Source organism: Pinus tabuliformis, chromosome 5_2 (assembly GCF_031772625.1).
Source record: "Pinus tabuliformis cultivar Carrire ecotype Pingquan chromosome 5_2, CPIR1, whole genome shotgun sequence".
Classification (NCBI taxonomy): Eukaryota; Viridiplantae; Streptophyta; class Pinopsida; order Pinales; family Pinaceae; genus Pinus; species Pinus tabuliformis.
This window is the reverse complement of record NC_142306.1, coordinates 548,444,270-548,465,050: the sequence shown is the minus strand read 5'-3', so window position 1 is coordinate 548,465,050 and position 20,781 is coordinate 548,444,270. Positions and strand designations below refer to the sequence as shown.

Below are 20,781 nucleotides of genomic sequence, written 5' to 3'. Positions count from 1 at the left end.
GCTTATGTGTTTCTTTTCTCTTAGAAATGTAGCTTTTTGGTTTCTTTTTTTGCAACTAGACATTACAACATAAATAAACATTGACGTCATTTAAGACTTCTATGCGGAGACTTACTGAACAAAATTTTCAGGCATGGTTTGTTTGAGTTTTTCTTGAAATTAGAGTCAGACTGGTTAGGATCATTATTATTGGCATCAAACATAAATTAGTTTCTTAGCTTTCATTTATAACTTTTATGTCTTGCCCAAAGGCATCTGCATTGTATTGTTCAATGCTTGGGTTGGTTCCACGTCAGTGCAAGAAAACGTGCACGTTAACTGCATTCGTGTTGCCGATGCAAGTATGTCTTATGAACCTTTAAAGTGGGGCAATATTTTGCTTGCTTTTAACATAATATTTTTTTATAAATTTCTTACGAGGAGAACAGATTGAGAGCCTCTTTATAAATGTTTCAGATCTCCCACTTTTCAATTTGCTTTCATATATATCCTCATTTTTGAATTTTCCATTAAATTTGTATGTTTTGGGATTTTTCTTTATTATTGTGACTCAGTAATAATTTTAACTCACACTAGTGGTCCCTTGGTTATCAGAAGTCATGGCAACATGAGTATTTACACAATACAAATGCTTTTGGACTAGGTTGAACCTGGAATTTTTTTTTTACATCTTAGTTTTGTTAGAAAGTTAGTTGGTCACCTCTTCAGTCTTGAATCAAGCTGATTGCCTATTTGGATCTCTTCAAAAATTACATGTGAAGGTGGCGAGAATTTATATTATCCTACCTAATTTGTAGGCCAATTTGTATGAATAACTAGTCATCCTCAAAACTATTTGCAAGAGCATAGCCTAAGACCACATAATCTTGCTTGGGATTACCTACATTGTCCCTTTTATCATCCTTTATAAAAAGGGAGAAAGTTATCCATAACAATACTTGGGTTAACATAACATATGGATCTCATAGGCACATCCACCTCCAAACCCTCAGTGACATTCTTTACTATTTTTGAAAATAATTTCTCTTTTGCGTAGAGTTAGAAGCAATCAAACTAAGAAAGGAATAAGGTAGTAGGTGACTGAGTCAAGATATTGCCTAGCATCCATAGACTTGAGATTGAGCTATTCATATTCACTGAGGTATTAAAGAAATTACATGCATGAAACTTATACTAACACCTTCTAGTGAAATTGATAGTGCACTAATCTGTTGCTTGCCATTATTTTGGTTTGGTACCACCTTATAGGATATCTGGGTTCAAATGCTATTTTCCATGATAGATAGTTGAATCTATTTCAACTCTAATTGTTATTGAAGGGTTCCACAAGGATGTCACATGAGCATTTATGATGCCCCTTTTAACGTAGATAGCCACCTATGTTAAGATTCTATTTTGCAGTTCCATGTTGTTGTTTATGAACATTATACACATTTGGTTGGACACGTGAAAATCAATTGATGGATTTGGTATTGATAATGGAAATCATAAATTTATTTTAGACCAATATTCCTCAATATTTTCAGATAATGTAAATATTAACACAATTTGTAGGATAAGATTTAAGTGGGGCATTACAATAAACATAGTGTTTATATTAAATTTTTCCTAAACGGAGTAATAAATTTAAACTTAACCTTAATCACAATGTTAACGTAGGAGTCGAAGAGAATCCAACAAATTTCTGTGACATGTATGTGACGTTTCGATACAGGTAATTCCTGTGAGCTATTCGCTTTTGAGGATGTTATATTTATCGACCTTTTTCTATTGATGCTCGTGGGATTTTTCCGTTCAAGTTATATACTTTTCTGCTTGCAGCTATTCGCTTCTGTCTCTGGCCATGTTTTACAGGACTGGTAAGTTTTTCGTATCTATCTTCATTTTTACTTAGGGTTTCACATGGATATAGATATGCTCTTTTAATCTGATACAAATTGTTGGTAGCTAGGGTGGATTAACTGCGGATGTTATTTGCATGGATTCGTTTGCATTTTTTGTATTTTACAACCATAGTCCCTTTTTTCACGGCTTTTAGATCTTGTTGATTCTGAGCTTGCATTTAGTGGAATTCAAAATAGACTGCAGTGGCCTAGAATGCTTTCAAAGGTCATTTTGTTTTTATAATGAGGTGGAAACACAATCAAGAAAACATAAGTGCAGTTAGCATACAAATGAGCATTGATGTTAAAATTTTATGATTTTGTAGATAACTATAAAATGCAGGTGGCCAACGAGAAATATGTCAAGCGTCTACAAATTTTTGGGGTTTCAAAACTTTTTGTGAATGGGATTTGCAACCGTGGACATAGTGGCCCCTCATTTGGCTCCCATTTTAAATATTGTCCACCGAAGAAGGAGAAAATCTAGCTAGGGTGGCAAGAGATCCACCAAAACTAGGGTGAGAGGTTTCACTTGAAACCCTCAATTTGAAACTCGCTTGAGTTTCTTTTCAATAACAATGAGAAACGATCAACTAGGATAGAATGAATGGCAAATGATCCCCAACCTCCTTTTACAAAATATCAATTTGTTATCCCCAAACTTCTAGACTCCCTTTTAATATCATTTTATTGGTGGGGGCCACTTTCCGCTAATGACCTTTTGTCGCCCTTTTAATAAAATAATATTTGCTGCCGTTCTCCAGTAAATAATGTTTTCCTCCATTCTCCAATAAAATAATATTTGCCTCTATTCTCTAATAAAATAATATTTGCCCATTTTTTATTAATATCACCAAAATTGGGCAAAACTCCTTAGTGATTTCCATGCTCACAAAATTGGGGATATTAAATCCCTAGCTTGATATAGGTGGCTAAAAGTCAACCCTATTAGGTGTAATGTCATCTTCCAATTAATTGGCCATGGGAGGACGAAATAGCCTATCCAACTGCATAGGCTATAGTCATTGATAAGGGAGGAAACCCATTATCCAATGTTTTTGGGGCAACATTGGGTAAATTTGGGGTGATTGGGGCAAATCTTGTGTAGGAAGCCAAAATTGGGGCCAAGTGGAGGGAAACTTAACCCCTTACACTAAAATAAGGAAAAGAGACCCCATAAGGAATCTATAAATAAGAAAGAGATGAAATCATTTCATCATCATTGATTGGACTGTCCATTAGTGGACTGCCCCATGAAATGCTCTACGGACTGCCCTGCATGCTGCTCGAAGAACCACCCACCTGACTCTGAGAGCCACTACTCACTGATGGACCTAACACTGTAATCGATGTACCACCTAATCCCTGACCACTGGATCCCTGTGACTGACTCAACTACTCCTGAGGATCTGGTGACTCTGGATACTCTAACTCCCGTGACCTCCTGAAAGCTCTCTCCTCCTCGAACTTCACATCTTACATAGTATCAAACATGTTTTAAATAGGTTGTATTGGTTCTCTTACAACCATATATACCATGAATTCAATACCCTAGCAAATGAGCTCTCCAACTCATTCCACAAATGAAAGAATACCAAGAGTACATGAATAATATAGAGGTTGTTGCCCACCATATCTAGTTTTTTTGTCTTACTTATTGCTATCTTTGTAACTATATATGTAAACAATCCCATCACATCATGCTGTCCAAAAAGTAATAAGATATCTTTTTGGTTATCAACTTATAGACTTATTTCATACATGAAGATTGAATCATGTTTTTGAAGCTCACACAATGTATGTTTTTCACTACAAAAATATAAAGACTTTATTTTAGATGAAAAAATGCTTATAATATTATAAACATAGTGTTTATATTAAAGTTTTCCTAAACAGAGTAATAAATTTAAACTTAACCTTAATCATGATGTTAACGTAGGAGTCGAAGAGAATCCAACACATTTCTGTGACATGTATGTGACGTTTTGATACAGGTAATTGCTGTGAGCTATTCACTTTTGAGGATGTTTATATTTATCGACCTTTTCTATTGATGCCCGTGGGATTTTTCCATTCAAGTTATATACTTTTCTGCTTGCAGCTATTCGCTTCTGTCTCTGGCCGTGTTTTATAGGACTAGTAAGTTTTTCGTATCTATCTTTGTTTTTACTCAGGGTTTCACATGGATATAGATATGCTCTTTTAATCTGATACAAATTGTTGGTAGCTAGGGTGGATTAACTGCCGATGTTATTTGCATGGATTCGTTGCATTCTTTGTATTTTACAACCATAGTCCCTTTTTTCACGGCTTTTAGATCTTGTTGATTTTGAGCTTGCATTTAGTGGAATTCAAAATAGACTGCAGTGGCCTAGAATGCTTTCAAAGGTCATTTCGTTTTTATAATGAGGTGGAAACACAATCAAGAAAACATAAGTGCAGTTAGCATACAAATGAGCATTGATGTTAAAATTTTATGATTTTGTAGATAACTATAAAATGCAGGTGGGTTTCCAGTCTCCCTGATTATACGCCGTCATGTTCTTTTGGTAATTGTAATTTCATTGATTCAGGCGCCTTCTCACAAAATTTGACTATTAGAATACACTTAAAAGATTGTACTTGCACCAGATCATATGATATCAGATTGGTAGCATGGTGATGTGATTTTTGTCCTTGGGATAAAGCATGCCGAGAGGATGGCGTGGATAATGATTTTGACTTTGTTCTCTTTGTTAAGCTCTTTTATCCACTTAACCTTTAGATTTGTACATGAACTACACCGTTTTTGGTTATTTTGATAGTACTTTCTTAAACTTCAAGTATTACAATTGGTCTGAATACCTTAGTGACAACAGCTGGCTAGTGTGCATGGGCAGGTCCTCAAAGAGCAAACAACTATTCACTAGTGTATCACAAGCAATACTCTTCCCTAATAGTTACTGTTTTCCTAAAATCATCTAGGACTTGCACTTAAACCCTATTCCCAACCACTTATTCATGCCTCTATTGGAATTGACCCTTGGTGGATGGCATGACAAGCCACTATCTTCACTGCTGAATCTTGGACCATGATCCCATTGGTAGAATTAGGCACTAATCTGCTGTTGTTGAATTAGGTCAGTACTTGAGATGATTTTTCACAGGATTTTGTTTTTTTAAGAAAACTAATACTTACTGCTACTGGAAAGAAGGCCATTGCCTTCCCTTTGTAGAGTACATAGACAGCCATCATGACATCAACATAGCCTTTTTTTTACCTACCTTAACAATTAGAGCAAGAGTGTGAGATCTAAATCCTACTTTTATTGTGTCACAATCTTTCCTTTGAAACCTAGAGGAGTTGAGTTTTGAATAGGTGTTACACTAAAAAATGTCACCTTGACGACTTACAGTTAGTATGGCTCAAAATCAACAGTCATGCTACCCTCTTAGGCAAGTCTATGCCTCTGTTATCCATCTCAAACTCAAAGAAGAGAGAAAGTCTTGTAAAAACTATGTTTATCTCTGGGGTCGCAGGTTCTCTCTAGCCTTACCTGCGGGGACGCAGGCAATGTTCACAAAAACTGCGTCCATGGACGCTCTGTATGTTAAAGGACAGGTGCGTCCTCCTGTAAAAGGCAAAGTGCGCAAGTTTTATCTTGAGAAAGTTACTTGTGGTTACTTCTAGAACATTCTAGAGGTCGGTTTGATGAAATGGATGCGCCTCCAGTTGGTTCATGTATCTCTATTAAGGGGGAACTTATCCCATCAATAAGGGAGCTATCCCACCCATAGAGGGGGATGATCCCATTGATAGTGGACCTGAATAACCTCTTTACAGCACTATAAATAAAGGCATTGAGCCAGAAGGAGGAGAGGTTGGAGCTATACATTTTCTTTGGGTAAATGCTGCAGGATTTAGGTCTTCCATTAGAACCTTTGTGAGGAGAGATTGTCTTTACATGATTCTACTTGGAAGTGGGTGAGCTTTGTCAAAGTAGAGGAAGACACTTGATGGACCCTGGGAGGAACTTGCACAACACCAAGGCCAGGTTGTAAGAGTTTCTTTGTTTCGTTATTAATACAAACTGGTTTATTTTTCTCAATAGCTTATGTTAATGAGTTATTTCATGTGTTCCTTGGTCTGCATGTTGAATCTATGTTTTATTATATGAAATACAAGTGCTCGGTAATTGTTTGATTGTTTGTGGTTGCAGGAATTGACTTGAAGGAGGAGCTCATCCGGATTGGCAAGAACGAACTACAACAATAGCGTTTTGGAATAAGGTAAGCCTAAACACTTGTACTTTTCATGTTATAAAAGGTAGATTTAGAGAAAGATCATTCCATTTTGTCTTGTTTGTCGCTAGTGAGTTTATACTCCTAGGGAGGTCAGTTGTGTCAGCCCAAATGACTTTTTCCGCCACGACAAATTGGCGACTCCGCTTGAAAGTAAAGCTTCATTCCATCCACCTCATTGAATGCAATGAAGCTTGGGGGGCATGCACCTCGTTTTGCGTCATTATGCTGGGGGCATGTGAACTTATAACAAGCATAGTTTTTCGTTTCAAGCTTGCGTAAACATGAAACCGAATCCGAGCATAGTTCTTTTCCTGTGTCAAGCTCGTGAAAAAATGAAACAAATCCTCCTCTAATTGAGTCGAGAGTTTGACTAGACCTCATAAATGTTAAGTATTTAGGTTAGTTATTTCAGTTTTTTGCATAATTTTCTTATAGTTTTAGGTCAAGTCTTTCAAATGATCTCGTAACTCAACTTTCATTTCATCCAAATGAAGCTGGGGGGCATGCGCTCTAGCAGTTACGTTTAGGGGGCATCAAGCACAGTTTTCTCTCTGTTTCAAGCTTGTGAAAAAATGAAACTACTTTGAAGCATAGTTTTTCTCTGTTTCAAGCTTTTGTAAAAATGAAACCTATTTCGAGTCAATTTCAATTATTTTCAAGACTCGTTAAACTCATGAAAATACTGAGATTATTTTGCTATTTTTCATTCTCGTAAAACAAATGAAAATGCCGAGTTCTTTCCGTCTTTTCCTGCTCATAAATTAAATTGAAAGTCGGCCATATGAGTACATTTTTATCATTTTTTCGAACTCGTTAAAACTTACGAAAAAGTGAAACCTTAGAGTCATCTTTTAAGCCCTTTTCTGACTCCTAAAAAATGAAAAGATTGCCGAGCGTTTCTTTTACACTCGTTAAAACGGAATTAAAAGACGGTCCCCTTATAGCTCTTTTCTGATCGTAAAATCAGGAAAAGATTGCCGTGTTTTTGTCGTTTCAAACTCGATACGGAAATAAAACGACGTGTCCTTGATCGCTTTTTACTTTTCAGGTCATTGACACTAACTATGAAAGTACTCCTTGGTCGCAAGATCAAGCGGTTCCCCCAGGTATTATTTTATGCTTTTTCGGGCTTGAGGGACACAAATTTACGAAAAAGTTCAACTTGGAGTTTCCTTAAGTTTTTCAGACTCTCTAAAATTGAAAAACGCCGAGTTTCTCCTATACTGGGCTCGTTAAACTTTTACAGTAAAGGACCTGTTCAATTACAAACGGGAACGAACCACTCCTTCCTAGGGTTCGAATTTAAACTAGGTTGGACTCGTCCGAAGGATGAGCTTATAACCAAGCATATGTTATCCTCCTCAAGCTTGTTAAAAATAAAGAGGTACTTGCCAGAAATGGTGGGGGAAAAGAGAGAAGAATGAACCTGTTTGTTACCTTTTGTCTCAAAAGAAACTTTATTACCACTCTTGAACATGACACTTTTCATTCACCTGGGTTGGGAAATCTTTTACCTCACAGTCAATCAAACCACTTTGAAAGTCTTTAACCGGGTTCCAGGGATTAACTTTGAGTTATTCGTCACCAAGCCATCTGTCGTGTCGTTATGTGTTCAAGAGGTCTGCAAGCAAAACTTTCATCTGCAAAATACTTGTCATCCATTTGACCATCCCTGAGTCAGTCCTTACAGCAACATTTCTTCAACTTGAACAATGATTTCGTGTTGCAGGCTTGCCTGCAACGGGTCACTTTCTATCGACATCGACACATTATCTAGAAAGATGACTTAGGAATCGACAGTACCTTGAAGTCTGCATGCATCAATGGCAGGTTTCTCGCCTTTGACGTCAGTTTACATCATTGACTTTCGATCAAAGGATTCCATGAAGTGTTCGACATCAGAACATCTATTCACATTTCACGGGTTGTGCTTGGTACTTTGAGAACCATTGACATTACTGGTGGTCTCTCTCACGCTTGTTAACAGTTCACATCATCGACTGGTAATCAAGTGGTTTCTAACATGTTCGACATCAAATCATTTAATCACATGTTTAGAATCGTACCAATTCGGGAAGTAGAAGTGAAGACCCTGGATCTAGTTTCCACCATCCAGGCTGCGAGGAGTTTTGTATTCATTGTCTATGTAGACTAATCATAAACAGATGGCTGCGCCCATACTGTGTCTACAAAAGTCTATAAAAATGATGTACTGCAAGATCATTCCTGTATCAGAATATTTAGTCCATTAGTTAAAGTTTTGAATCTGAGTATGGGAATGCCTACCTCAGTGATGATATAATCTTATACATGTATTTTGTGTTGAAAATTGCAGGTTCTAACCAGGTCATCCACAAGTCAATCCTTGAAATGATAAAGCGCTTCACCCTTCCTAGAATTATAAAATACCAATCTATTCCAGGCTTCGCACTTTAGGGGGCAATCTGTTACACTAAAAAATGTCACCTTGACGACTTACAGTTAGTATGGCTCAAAATCAACAGTCATGCTACCCTCTTAGGCAAGTCTATGCCTCTGTTATCCATCTCAAACTCAAAGAAGAGAGAAAGTCTTGTAAAAACTATGTTTATCTCTAGGGTCGCAGGTTCTCTCTAGCCTTACCTGCGGGGACGCAGGCAATGTTCACAAAAACTGCGTCCATGGACGCTCTGTATGTTAAAGGACAGGTGCGTCCTCCTGTAAAAGGCAAAGTGCGCAAGTTTTATCTTGAGAAAGTTACTTGTGGTTACTTCTAGAACATTCTAGAGGTCGGTTTGATGAAATGGATGCGCCTCCAGTTGGTTCATGTATCTCTATTAAGGGGGAACTTATCCCATCAATAAGGGAGCTATCCCACCCATAGAGGGGGATGATCCCATTGATAGTGGACCTGAATAACCTCTTTACAGCACTATAAATAAAGGCATTGAGCCAGAAGGAGGAGAGGTTGGAGCTATACATTTTCTTTGGGTAAATGCTGCAGGATTTAGGTCTTCCATTAGAACCTTTGTGAGGAGAGATTGTCTTTACATGATTCTACTTGGAAGTGGGTGAGCTTTGTCAAAGTAGAGGAAGACACTTGATGGACCCTGGGAGGAACTTGCACAACACCAAGGCCAGGTTGTAAGAGTTTCTTTGTTTCGTTATTAATACAAACTGGTTTATTTTTCTCAATAGCTTATGTTAATGAGTTATTTCATGTGTTCCTTGGTCTGCATGTTGAATCTATGTTTTATTATATGAAATACAAGTGCTCGGTAATTGTTTGATTGTTTGTGGTTGCAGGAATTGACTTGAAGGAGGAGCTCATCCGAATTGGCAAGAACGAACTACAACAATAGCGTTTTGGAATAAGGTAAGCCTAAACACTTGTACTTTTCATGTTATAAAAGGTAGATTTAGAGAAAGATCATTCCATTTTGTCTTGTTTGTCGCTAGTGAGTTTATACTCCTAGGGAGGTCAGTTGTGTCAGCCCAAATGACTTTTTCCGCCACGACAATAGGAGAATTCATATTATGGTAGAAAATATACAGTAAGATGTACGAGATTGCAAGCAAAGTTTCTCTAATCAAACTCTAGAACAAGCTTGCCAAAGTAGAGTGCACAAGATGAAGTTCCAAGAATTTTTATGATCTGGTATAGCCTAAGTCACATGACATGAGGACATGGGACATAGAGGACACGTAAATACGAGTATTAATGTTTTTCAATGGTAAATTTTTGGGCATTGGGGTCGGCTCCGGAAATATAATTCATCCCGCTCTCCAGCTAGTAAGCGAGAATGAGAGTGCTGGTATCTTGCCAGCCCCACACTAATATCCACAAACAACAACGAGCTCACACGTACATACCCTACCCCCCTCCGGATTTTAACATGTGACCTCCATGGAGAAAAACCATGTTCTTAACTGTTAGGCCCACTTAGGTGTACACACGTCATTAATGTTGTTAACACATATTTATAGTTAGGTCATGTTTTAAATTAAGAAGATGGTTGTACAAGGACTGAAGTACGAGCATTGTCTCCCTTTATGCATTGACATTTACCATTAAATGTTTCACACAGTAATCCCTCATTTTTGGCTTGTATCAATGCATCATTTCTATACCATAAGTCACAGGACACAGCCCTTAAGGGTCCCGTGTCTCGTATCTTGCATGTTGGACACGACACAACCCATAAAATATGTCCGGCATGTTTTTCAATGTGTCCTGAAATCAGGACACGTGTTTGGACCGTGTTTCTGTTAATTTCATGTCTATTCATGACAGGGATACTGTTGAGCGTGAGATTATCATCAACTCGTAGGCGGACAGAGGGATTTGTGGGCAGATTTTCACACAGTAAAACATATCTGGACACTACATACTTAATCGTGGCCCGTGGGTTCACATTGGCATCTGGCAGTGACAGCTTGTAGTGCAACAGCCTACAAGGAGATTGCTCAAACAGGGAAAATAATAGTTTAATAAATTATAGCAGCAACCTTCAAGTGATTGGTGGCTCCAAACTTTTGGCTGCTCGACACCCATATTTTCCATAAACGGTGGCATCTATAATGATGGATCAACTCCCCCTGAGCGTATGTTGCTTGGAATATGGACATGAACCATAAATTTGCCCCCTTTAAAATTTTGATAGCTCCGAGTATGAGTTTAAGTTATAGCAGCCATTAAGATTTGTTTTTATGATTGAAAGGATAATCATGATACATTTTAATTTTACACAAATGTATGCATAAAAAATTAAAAATATACACATATGTATGTATGGCATAGCCACATACATAAGATTCAAGATATCATCATGATTGATATCTATAGATGTTCTAATTTCTAAAAAATATGGATTAGGGACTATATTTTAGTGTTATATATATATATATATATATACAAAACGTGTCCCTTGTGTCCTATTTCTAGGGCCGCCATGTCTCTTGTCAAATGCTCGTATTTATGTGTCCTCTATGTCCCATCTCCTCATGTCATGTGACTTAGGCTATACCAGATCATAAAAATTCTTGGAACTTCATCTTGTGCACTCTACTTTGGCAAGCTTGTTCTAGAGTTTGATCAGAGAAACTTTGCTTGCAATCTCGTATATCTTATTGTATATTTTCTACCATAATTCGAATTCTCCTATTCAAAACTCAACGCCTCTAGGTTCCGAAGGAAAGATTGTGACACAATAAACATAGGAGTTAGATCTCACACTCTTGCTCTAATTGTTAAGGTAGGTAAAAGAAAGGCTCTGTTGATGTCATGATGGCTGTTTATGTACTCTACAAAGGGAAGGCAATGGCCTTCTTTCCAGTAGCAGTAAGTATCAGTTTTCCTAAAAAAACAAAATCCTGCGAAAAGTCATCTCAAGTACCGACCTAATTCAACAACAACAGATTAGTGCCTAATTCTACCAATGGGATCATGGTTCAGGATTCAACAGTGAAGATAGTGGCTTGTCATGCAATCCACCAAGGGTCAATTCCAACAGAGGCATGAATAAGTGGTTGGGATAGGGTTTAAGTGCAAGTCCTAGATGATTTTAGGAAAATAGTAACTGTTAGGGAAGAGTATTGCTTGTGATACACTAGTGAATAGTTGTTTGCTCTTTGAGGACCTGCCCATGCAAACTGGTCAGTTGTTGTCACTGAGGTATTCAGACCAATTGTAATACTTGGAGTTTAAGAAAGTACTTTCAAAATAAACAAAAACGGTGTAGTTCATGTACAAATCTAAAGGTTAAGTGGATAAAAGAGCTTAACAGAGAGAACAAAGTCGAAATCATTATCCACGCCATCCTCTCGGCATGCTTTATCCCAAGGACAAAAATCACATCACCATGCTACCAATCTGATATCGTATGATCTGGTGCAAGTACAATCTTTAGGTGTATTCTAATAGTCAAATTTTGCGAGAAGGTGCCTGAATAAATGAAATTACAATTACCAAAAGAACATGACGGCGTATAATCAGGGAGACTGGAAACCCACCTGCATTTTATAGTTATCTACAAAATCATAAAATTTTAACATTAATGCTCATTTGTATGCTAACTGCACTTATGTTTTCTTGACTGTGTTTCCACCTCATTATAAAAACGAAATGACCTTTGAAAGCATTCTAGGCCACTGCAGTCTATTTTGAATTCCACTAAATGCAAGCTCAAAATCAATAAGATCTAAAAGCCGTGAAAAAAGGGACTATGGTTGTAAAATACAAAGAATACAAACGAATCCATGCAAATAACATCCGTAGTTAATCCACCCTAGCTACCAACAATTTGTATAAGATCAAAAGAGCATATCTATATCCATGTGAAACCCTAAGTAAAAATGAAGATAGATACGAAAAGCTTACTAGTCCTGTAAAACACGGCTAGAGACAGAAGCGAATAGTTGCAAGGAGAAAAGTATATAACTTGAACGGAAAAATCCTATGGGCATCAATAGAAAAGGTCGATAAATATAAACATCCTCAGAAGCGAATAGCTCACAGGAATTACCTATATCGAAACGTCACATACATGTCACATAAATGTGTTAGATTCTCTTCGACTCCTAAGTTAACATTGTGATTAAGGTTAAGTTTACATTTAGTACTCCATATAGGAAAAATTTAATATAAACACTATGTTTATAATATTATTAACATTTTTTTCATCTAAAATAAAGTCTATATTTTCATAATCATCATCATCATATTTTTGTAGTGAAAAACATACATTGTGCTAGCTTCAAAAACATGATTCAATCTTCATGTATGAAATAAGTCTATAAGTTGATAACCAATTATAACCAAAAGGATATCTTATTACATTTTGGACGGAATGATGTGAGGGGATTGTTTACATATATAGTTACAAATATTATAGCAATAAGTAAGACAAAAAAAACTAGATATGGTGCGCGACAACCTCTATATTTTCGCAATAAAGCGTTCCCCTCTCAAATCAAATCAACCCTCTCGTCTTCCCTCTTTTATTATGATCCAACCCTCTTGACTTACCTGTTTTATTATGATCCGTCTGATATAATGTTAGACGATTAAACTATTTACCAAGGTTGATTAAAAATCTAGTTATAACTGAAACTATATGCATCTTGAAACCATATGAATAGCAAGAAGGTCCGCGGCCAACCCAACTCTTTCCCTGCAATTCGATGCCCGTCCTCCAAAACCCAACGCTTTCCCTGCAATTCGATTTAGTGAAGGTGTTTTTTCTCACGGTTGTCTGGTAACTTATTTGAGACCATTTCGCTCAGGGTTTATATGTCTTTATTTTTCATTCTTTTATATTTAGATTCAAACCCTCATTAACAGGTTATAGTTGCAGGAGCATTCTTGGCCTCGTCTCCAACGGGTTACACTACTACTCGAAATCCAACTGGTTGCACTACTACTCGAAATCCATACACAAGTATCCACTCTCCATCTAGTCGATTAGGGTTTTCACTGTTGCCATTTTATTATTTTATTTTCGTAAGCATACTACTCATTTATGGAGTTTTTGTTCCCAGGTTCATGTTTCCCAGTGGGTTTCTTCCTGAGCGAATTATATATACTAGTTGGTTTCGGTTTTTTGTTCTTACTGTTCGCCGAATACTTGTCTTTAGGTCTTCATTGTTTATATACAGGTTGTCATTTTAATTCACTCTTGGCATTGTAGTGCTACAGGAACCTCATCAGGTTCAATCCTCGTCCACTCTTGCTCGGATTGAATTTCAGGAAATTGACCTTCGCCTTCCCTTTTGGTTTCAAGTGTAGTTCTTTATTAGCTACCATCCTCAGCACAAGCATAAGCCCCTGTAACAATATTCAAAATGTGGCTAGAGTTGCTTTACAGTATATGTAGATGAGGGTATGCCCCCTTTGTCTGCTATGGCGGAGAGTTGGGCTCTTGCTATGAGTACATCTTTTCTTGCCAGACATACATTTTTGCATACCAGATAGCAATTAACATGGTATTTTTTTTTAACTTGGATACATACATTTTTGCATACCAGATAGCAATTAACATGGTATTTTTTTTTTTAACTTGGATTACTGGGATTGTAGTTGAATAGATTTTCTTCAAGTTTGTTGTACGGACTGCTATTTTACCAACTTGTCTGATTTTGTTTGCATTTTATTTTTTATTTTTACTTTTTACTTCATTTTCATTTATTTGTGTTACCATAATTGACTTAGTCTTCGAAATCCCTGTCCTCATTATGAGCTTCTTGCATAGCTTACTTTTGAAGGGAATTTCCAAATGCAATGTTATGTTTGCAAAATAACTACGGTTTCAAGATGGCCAAATTTTCCTTATGGCATGTTGCTAATTTTTATTCAATTTTGTGTCCAATTTGATGTCTCACTTGAATTTGGAGTCTTTTATTCTATTCATAAGGTATCTCTTCATCATTTTGATCTGATCTGGTTAGTTTTATAATACCCAGCAGCTAATTTGAACAGTATTTTTTATTAGCTAGCATCCTGGGCACAAGCATAAGCCCCTGTAGCAATATTGAAAATGTGGCTAGAGTTGCTTTACAGTATATGTAGATGAGGGTATGCCCCCTTTGTCTGCTATGGCGGAGAGTTGGGCTCTTGCTATGAGTACCTCATAAAACTCAGCCTCATATGTTAGTTGCAACGTCTTCTTTGGGGACAAGAACACAGGTCCTTGAGCTGCAGTCATGGTTTTAATACCAATCCAGCTTTTGACTTCTTCCTTGCTTGGTAGCAATTTACAGAAAACTCTGTACCCCAACATCCAGTATGTTCGAAACCTGTTTGGATCAGACACTGATGTATCCAGGGTTTTCAAATGGGCATCTCTGAAATTTTGGAAAAGAAATTGAAGCATTTGGCAAGTTTTGGCCTCCCAGAAGATGATGTCAAAGAGCTTGCTAGGAGGAACCCAATCATACTGGCTCTTTAAATGGATAAAGTGCAGAAAATCATGGACTATTTCGTACATACTGCAGGGCTTCCTGCAAAGTTTCTTTTAACACATTCTAAGCTCATGTTGTGTAGTTTGGAGTTTAGAATCAAGCCTCGTCACAGAGTTTTGAAATCTATTAGTGCAATGCAACCCTCGAAGCGTCTACCATGGAGAAAGCTGAAAGCACTTGGCACTAATAGTTTACAATCTTTGGTAGGGAACCAAAGACTACCCAGTCAACTTTTAGACAACTTATTGTTCGGTGTGATGCAATTGCAATGGATTTTGTGGTTCGCCCTCCATCAAAGATTGACCCAGATGAAATTAGAGCTCGTGCCAAACAACTGAAGCAAGATGAGAGGCTATGCTTATGGAGTTGCTAAATATAAACTTTTTAAATTTATATTTGTGTCTCTATGCAAAACTGGCTCACCATTTGCTAGTTCTTCTTTATATAACTTTTACCCAAATGTTAACTATTTAACTAACAACCAACCATATTTTGTTCAAAGCCTATCTTAACTCAAGTGACAAAAAGATAATTAAATGACATGTCAACTAAAACTGCAATAGCCCAATTTTCAGCGAGCACTATGACCTTTGCTTCAGGTTTAAGTTTCCCAACATGTAACCAACTAATAACATTCATATTTAATAGAATATCTAATAACCCTTACAATTTGCAACTAACATTATGGTGTCTACTCAGCAATTAGGGTGCCCGACATATATAGATTTCTGGATTACCAAGATTACCAAAACTATAGTTAAATTCTCGTTGATGATATCTGAAAGCTTGTGGTAGTGTAATGTTTTTCCACCATGCCTAGAAGACAATTTTACTTAACTGTTTCTTCCCCATGATGGTCTAACTGGACCGTAATCCTTTTGCATCTTTGATTTTTAGTCGTTGCAACTTCCCTCCCAACACTGCACATTTGTCTTGCATTGATTCAAGCTGCAATGTTCTTTGACCTTTCATCAGCAATTATAAGGCCAGACGTCTAGGGCCTCTTCTCAGCAATTAGCGTACTAGACAGACATTTTTGCATACCAGATAGCAATTACCATGGTATTGTTTTTTTTACTTGGATTGCTGGTATTGTAGTTGAATAGATTTTCTTCTTGTTTGTTGTACGAACTACTATTTTACCAACTTGTCTGATTTTGTTTGTGTTATATTTTTTATTTTTACTTTTTACTTCATTTTAATTTATTTGTGTTACCATCATTGACTTAGCATTCGGAATCCCTGTCCTCATTATGAGTTTGCTACATAGCTTACCTTTGAAGGGATTTCCAAATGCAATGTTATGTTTGAAAAATAACTATGGTTTCAAGGTGGCCAAATTTTCCTTATGACATGTTGCTAATTTTTATTCAATTTTGTGTCCAATTTGATGTCTCACTTGAATTTGGATTCTTTTATTCTATTCATAAAGTATCTCTTCATCAGTTTGATTTGATATTGTAAACTATTTAACTAACAACCAACCATATTTTGTTCAAAGCCTATCTTTTTTTTTTTTCTAAATAAAATTGATCTATTAATAAAAACATAATGTACAAAGAGGCACAGGCCTATGCGGTACTGGGTCAGTTATATGACCATTTTAAACATCAAGCCTTGAAATTGCGATTGCCCCAGTTGGGAAACCAGTGAGAGAATGAGGTAACGAAAGCTCATTTTGCCCTCGCAGGGGCTACAGTTCTTAAAATAAATTTTTTTAACCAAAACACTGTGAATTTCAGTGATACATCCATAGTGAAACCCATTGTTTAGCTCAAAATTCTCCACAATGAAACAGCTCATGAGAATCAATGCTCGTAACCCGAGCTGGAAGCGAAATTCAAAATTAACCATGATAAAAAGGAAAATATGCAAACTAAACTCAGGGCCCGACACGTGACCTGGCATGCAACAACAAGGTGGCTTTTGTTGGTGGTTCCTCCATGATCGGACACCAGCTGTATTCTTCTGAGCCAGTATCCGTTGCATGCCCGCCACTTGCAGTGTCCTCCGTTTGAATTCCTTTGTCCTTGCGGGTGGCTTTGCCTCCCAGAGTCTGCTGTCGGCTGCTGGACGAGTTGTCCCTGTCTCTCGGCGGGTGGCTGGAGCTCGGCTCCCCTTGAAAGATACCGAGCTTTGGTGGATCCTTGTTTGGTTCTGGGCTGAGCTTTGGTTCGGGGCAGGAGTCAGTGACCTCTCTGAAATCCACCGTGACGGTGGCAATGATGAGCGGCCTGTCCATGGAGCAGCGGAACTGGAATTGCGCTTGTTGGGAGGAAGCAGTGTGCTGGACGAATCCCCCTGAGCGCTGAACCTCGTTGGTGCCCAGTCTGCCGTGGTTGCGGTTGTTGCGGGTGTCCGCCAAGGAAGCGGGAATGGGAGGGGCTTGGGGGAGGGGATGCAGACGGGGATGTGGCGACAGAAGGGGGCAGAGATGAAGGGTGAGTTGCGCCGCCCCGACACCTTGCCTGCTCCTCATTCTATGGCGTTGGCGCATGATTCTTCGTCTAGAAAGCTGCAGTGGGCGATGAATTACAGGGTAAGAACGACAGAGGGGCTGTTGTAAGGTGCAGGGGAATTCAAATCCGGACCAGAGGAAGGGGTCGAGAGCGCAGAATGCAGGTGGCAGAGAGAGGACTGAGAAAAATGGTGACCATTGCCCAGGTCGACGCAGCAGAGGAGTCGGCAACGTCTTCCCGTAGCAGTGCGAAGGCTCGGTTCTACTGCAGAGGGATGGCAAGAACAACTGAGAGGCCGAATGGGTGAATGCAGGGGGCTTTGCTCCATAATTCGGAATTTGCAGAGAATTTCTCAATTTTCCAATTTGATTAATGGCGCCGGCCAAGGAGCCAAGACTTGCCTTAATTTCCCACAGGGGAAGGCGCAGGTTGCCATGCTGATTAGCCACCTGCTTCCGGCGGCCCATGCGCATTAAAGACTTATCTAACACCCGCATCCGGGGTTCAAAGCCTATCTTAACTCAAGTGACAAAAAGATAATTAAATGACATGTCAACTAAAACTGCAATAGCCCAATGTAACTATTTAACTAACAACCAACCATATTTTGTTCAAAGCCTATCTTAACTCAATTGAAAAAAAGATAATGAAATGACATGTCAACTAAAACTGCAATAGCCCAATTTTCAGCGAGCACTATGACCTTTGCTTCAGGTTTAAGTTTCCCAACATGTAACCAACTAATAACATTCATATTTAATAGAATATCTAATAAGCCTTACAATTTGCAACTAACATTATGGTGTCTACTCAACAATTAGGGTGCCCAACATATATAGATTTCTGGATTACCAAGACTGTAGTTAAATTCTCGTTGATAATATCTGAAAGCTTGTGGTAGTGTAATGTTTTTCCACCATGCCTAGAAGACAATTTTACTTAACTGTTTCTTCCCCATGATGGTCTAACTGGACCGTAATCCTTTTGCATCTTTGATTTTTAGTCGTTGCAACTTCCCTCCCAACACTGCACATTTGTCTTGCATTGATTCAAGCTGCAATGTTCTTTGACCTTTCCTCAGCAATTATAAGGCCAGACGTCTAGGGCCTCTTCTCAGCAATTAGTGTACCAGACAGACATCTTTTCTTGCCAGACAGACATTTTTGCATACCAGATAGCAATTACCATAGCATTGTTTTTTTTACTTGGATTACTGGGATTGTAGTTGAATAGATTTTCTTCAAGTTTGTTGTACGAACTACTATTTTACCAACTTGTCTGATTTTGTTTGCATTATATTTTTTATTTTTACTTTTTACTTCATTTTAATTTATTTGTGTTACCATCATTGACTTAGTCTTCGGAATCCCTGTCCTCATTATGAGCTTGCTGCATAGCTTACTTTTGAAGGGAATTTCCAAATGCAATGTTATGTTTGAAAAATAACTACAGTTTCAAGGTGGCCAAATTTTCCTTATGACATGTTGCTAATTTTTATTCAATTTTGTGTCCAATTTGATGTCTCACTTGAATTTGGATTCTTTTATTCTATTCCTAAGGTATCTCTTCATCAGTTTGATCTGATATTGTTAGTTTTATAATAGCCATCAACTAATTTGAACAATATTTTAGATGCAAGAACTAGAAACTGAACTAGATACAGCGGTCAAGCTTTAAGATTTTGATCAAAACAAGATTCAAGCAATCCTGCTATCAAATTTTTTTGTAAAAATAATAGCCAGATTCTAGCGATTTTTGACCTTCCTGGCAAATTTGACGTCTCTGTAAACAATGCCCCCAGTAATTAATTATAAAGCACAAGGAAAAATTCCCTTCTTCCTGTTCATTCCTCAACACAATATCCTGCACACCTTAGACCAATTTGGCCTCTCTTTTGCGCAACTGTACCAACTATACAGGTTGAACTGCCTCCTTGCGCAAGGTATCTCTGCCTCCTTAAGTGATGCGCTCTCCTGACCTCAAACGCTGATATGGAACTATTTTATTGAGCTTAAAAACACACAAATTATATCTAGTGAATAATCACATGTATCACCAAGTCTGCGCCCTTCTCTATATAGAATCCAACTGCTCTTCAATTCAAGTGAACTAGCTCCTTAAACCCAAGTCAAACTATTTCACCGAACTCAAGTCTAACTAGCATCTTGAACTCAAGCGAATGGGCCTCTTGAACTCGAGTCAAACTACCTAACTGAACTAAAGTCGAATTGAGATAAAATCTCAATGCATGCTGAGTTTGATTTGCTGTTTTTAACTAAAGTAAAATCAGAGAATTTTCCTAAATCAACTCTCAATGCATGCTGAGTTTGATTTGCTGTTTTTAACTAAAGTAAAATTAGAGAATTTTTCTAAGTCAACTCTAAGAGAAAGTAAGACTGCACCTTCTAACTAGCATCTTGAACTCAAGCGAATTGGCCTCTTGAACTCGAGTCAAACTATCTAACTGAACTAAAGTCGAACTGAGATAAAATCTCAATGCATGCTGAGTTTGATTTGCTGTTTTTAACTAAAGTAAAATTAGAGAATTTTCCTAAGTCAACTCTCAATGCATGCTGTGTTTGATTTGCTGTTTTTAACTAAAGTAAAATTAGAGAATTTTCCTAAGTCAACTCTAAGAGAAAGTAAGACTGCGCCTTACCTTCATATGCCGGTTCTTCTACCAAATTTATTTCACTTCTAAATTTAGAAGAACCTTTCCTCCTCTAACTTCAATTAACAATTTTCTCTTCTACTTCTACTTGGGATATTTCTGCTTATTTTCAGGCCTTTACAAAGGCAAAGTCCTTAAATTAATGCCACCATTTCTGTTGCATTGTGGGTTGTAAAGTGCAGAAAATCATGGACTATTTTGTTCAAAGTTTCTTTTAACACATTCTAATCTCATGTTGTGTAGTTTAGAGTTTAGAATCAAGCCTCGTCACAAAGTTTTGAAATCTATTAGTGCAATGCAACCCTCGAAGCGTCTACCATGGAGAAAGTTGAAAGCACTTGGCACTAATAGTTACAATCTTTGGTAGGGAACCAAAGACTGCTCAGTCAGCTTTTATACAACTTATTGGTGGTTCTCTCAAATGTATTTTAAATATCATCCTATGAATTTGTCACCAATTGAAATGTAATAGTGACTGCATGACATTTAATTAGTGTGGTTGATTCAGGGTTGGTGGAAAACATAACCAACATAGCCAGAAAAGGCA

General features: G+C 37.6%; 1 protein-coding gene across 7 annotated transcripts in view; it reads left to right on the top strand.

The window, feature by feature from the left end:
• Nucleotides 1-3,894: 3,894 nt before the first annotated feature.
• Nucleotides 3,895-20,781, top strand: part of LOC149160109 (Nucleotide excision repair, TFIIH, subunit TTDA) — a 58,081-nt gene continuing 41,194 nt past the window's right edge. The window contains exons 1-2 of one of the 7 annotated variants that reach the window (XM_089436615.1): nt 13,136-13,402; nt 13,502-13,647. Coding sequence is in view for 1 of the 7 variants with exons in the window: in XM_089436613.1 (XP_089292739.1) it covers nt 13,329-13,379; nt 13,502-13,585 (135 nt within the window). In the remaining 6 variants the exon portion in view is untranslated. Of the gene's footprint in view, nt 4,023-13,135; nt 13,403-13,488; nt 13,648-20,781 lie in introns of those variants that run through there. The other 6 variants (XM_089436618.1, XM_089436613.1, XM_089436614.1 and 3 more) reach the window with 6 other exon arrangements.